At 32.6% G+C, this 2,746-nt stretch overlaps 1 protein-coding gene across 1 annotated transcript; it reads left to right on the top strand.

The window, feature by feature from the left end:
- Positions 1-1,402: 1,402 nt before the first annotated feature.
- On the top strand, positions 1,403-2,001 carry LOC131035813 (uncharacterized). The gene is made up of 2 exons (XM_057967536.2): positions 1,403-1,510; positions 1,624-2,001. The coding sequence occupies exons 1-2, from the start codon at positions 1,403-1,405 to the stop codon at positions 1,999-2,001; spliced, it is 486 nt and encodes a 161-aa protein (XP_057823519.2).
- Positions 2,002-2,746: the final 745 nt, after the last annotated feature.

Genomic DNA, 2,746 nt, shown 5'->3' with positions numbered 1-2,746 from the left:
TTCCCAAAATCAAAGTGGATTCTAAGTCTCTTACTGCATCTTCTATGTTCATCCGTGGTTTTGATAATACTAGTAAAACCTCTTTGGGCACTGTTATTTTGCCTATAAAGGTTGGACCAGTTACTATTCCAACCTTGGTGCATGTTATGCCAGGACCTTTATCGTATAATCTTCTCATGAGTAGACCTTGAATTCATGCTTTAGGAGTGGTCAGTTCTACCCTTCATGGTTCTATTAAGTTTGTTGCTAACAATCAGGTAGTTACAATCAAGGTCGATCCTGAAGCTATGCACTTATGTCAAATCACAACAGCTAGTTATGCCTCGATTAAACCTACCTTTCAAAATTATATTCCATCTTTATCTTCTAATATGCCGACAACTATTCCCATGAACCCTCCTAAGAAGATACCCATGAGTAGGTTGTCCTTAAAGAAAATCCTCCTAAAGTAGAACGTCCTAAGTCAACTTCTTCTCAATGAAATGCATATCTTGGTGATGATTGGGGTTCATTAGACTTTGCAAGCTCCTTCATTCAAGAATATAAAATAATAAAAAAGATTAAAAATAAATATAATAAAAATAAATATAATTACTATATATAATAAACACAAAACTAAATAAAATAGACAACCATTACATAAGTATTTTCTTTTAAAAAAAGTCATTACTATACTACATTATAACTATTACCTCTAAAATGATAGAAACTCTTTTTACTTCTATAGAAATTTCCAATAATAATTCCTCTAAATTATAGATTGGATCGATGTTTATCATACTTTTAAGTAAAAAATTTTAAATATATTTTCGAATGTGATCAATACTTCCAGTAATAACTTCTAAATATATTTTCTAAATGTCCGATTTCAGATCCGTTTTCATATGTTTATCATAGAAGGAAGAATCAATAACTTTTAAATATATTTTCTGATATCCGGTTTCAGATCCGTTTTCATACAGTTTCATATGCTCATCATAGAAGGAAGAATCAATAACTTTCAAATATATTTTCTAATGTGATCATGATCACTTCTATTAAAGGACCTTGCTTCCACTTCGATTACTACCCCAAGAACCTTCCCAATGAACGAAGCTAAGAATTAAATGAAATCTTTCTGGATATAATCAATGAATTTCTCTTTTCATGCACAATATTGAATATATCTTTGTTTATATACTACAACAATAAGAAACATTATACCAAGTCAGCAATGTTTAGAAGATATATATCGATAGTGATGTTTCTTCTCTTTATTTGCTTCTTCCCGGATAACATTTTATATCCTTTTAAACCCTATATTTCCAATATCTAAAACGGTCATAATAATCATTTAATAGAGGAAATTAATAAGTTTGGTTTTTTTTTTCCCTCCTATTCTCTATCATATTTTAAGGGTACTATGCATGTTGTGGGATTATGGGCAAAGATAGCGTTTGGAACAGGCTGTGTAGTGATGGGGTGTGTGGTTGCTTTGATGGGGATGTTAACGCAGAGTGTACTCTACTTTGTATGCAAGGCTTACCACGGGGAAAGCATAGATGAAAATCTCGGTGAATATCAGGCTATTAACAACAAGAACCTAGAGAGTTTGGAGCCTTTAAATCTATAATCAATAACTAGGAGCCGGTAGCGACTGTTGTGAGTGTTATGGAGGAGGATTATTATGGGTTGGAGGGCATGAAGAAGAGCCGCCGTCTCTTGGAAGGAAAGCGCACTACAGCGTGGGTTGTCACCATATCTTACATGGTAATTTATGGGCTAGTTGGTCATGCAGCGCTTAAGGGTTACATGCATCTCGAGGGATTATGGGCAAAGATAGCGTTTGGAACAGGCTGTGTGGTGATGGAGAGTTTGGTTGCTTTGATGTGGATGTTAACGCAGAGTGTGCTCTACTCTGTATGCAAGGCTTACCACGGGGAAAGCATAGATGGAAATCTCGGTGAATATCAGGCTATTAACAACAAGAACCTAGAGAGTTTGGAGCCTTCAAATCTATAGTTAATGACTAGAAGCTGGCAGAAACTGGCATACTTGGTTTGTTATTTTTCTTTAGTTTGTGTGGACTGAAAATTTCAAAATAGTTACTGTGTGTCTAGTTTCAGTATGCAAGTGTGTTTTCAGTTAGTAAATGAAATCAATGAGACTTTGATTATGTTAAACATGAAATGAGCTTATAATAAAACAAATTCAATCAATACCTGATCTATGAGATTAGTCTTGAGTTATGTATTTTAATATCTAATCTATGAGGGTAGTGTTAATTTATAAGTTTAATTAAATAATAAAATACAAAGTAACAATTAGATTTAAAGTAGTAGATTTGACATAGAAGTGATAAACACACTCTGATTTTTAAAATATTTCTTTGAAGTATTTGAATGGTACTTGTTGACAAATGCATGGGTGATAGGACTCTTACATCAAGAATGGTAACCTCCTTACTAACTAGACTTGAAGCAACTGGGAAGGCACACAGTTTAGTATCCATGGCAATGATTCATGTAGCAATAGCTCTACAATATTAATTTTTTTTGGCTTGCTCTTAATTTTCAATGTGGTTTGGGATATATATATCTATATATAATTTTTCTAGTTGGTTTCTCAATATTTATAGTTTGTTCATAAACATTTTATTTAAATTGAGTTCTCTCTTATTTCATCATTCATCTCTTTTCTTATTTTAGAGTTTTTAGACATTTTATCTACCTTTGAATCCCTCAACTTATCAAATGTAATTATCATT

This window comes from Cryptomeria japonica, chromosome 11, assembly GCF_030272615.1.
Source record: "Cryptomeria japonica chromosome 11, Sugi_1.0, whole genome shotgun sequence".
NCBI lineage: Eukaryota > Viridiplantae > Streptophyta > Pinopsida > Cupressales > Cupressaceae > Cryptomeria > Cryptomeria japonica.
The sequence above is the reverse complement of the archived record's forward strand: the minus strand, read 5'-3'. Positions and strand labels throughout refer to the sequence as shown.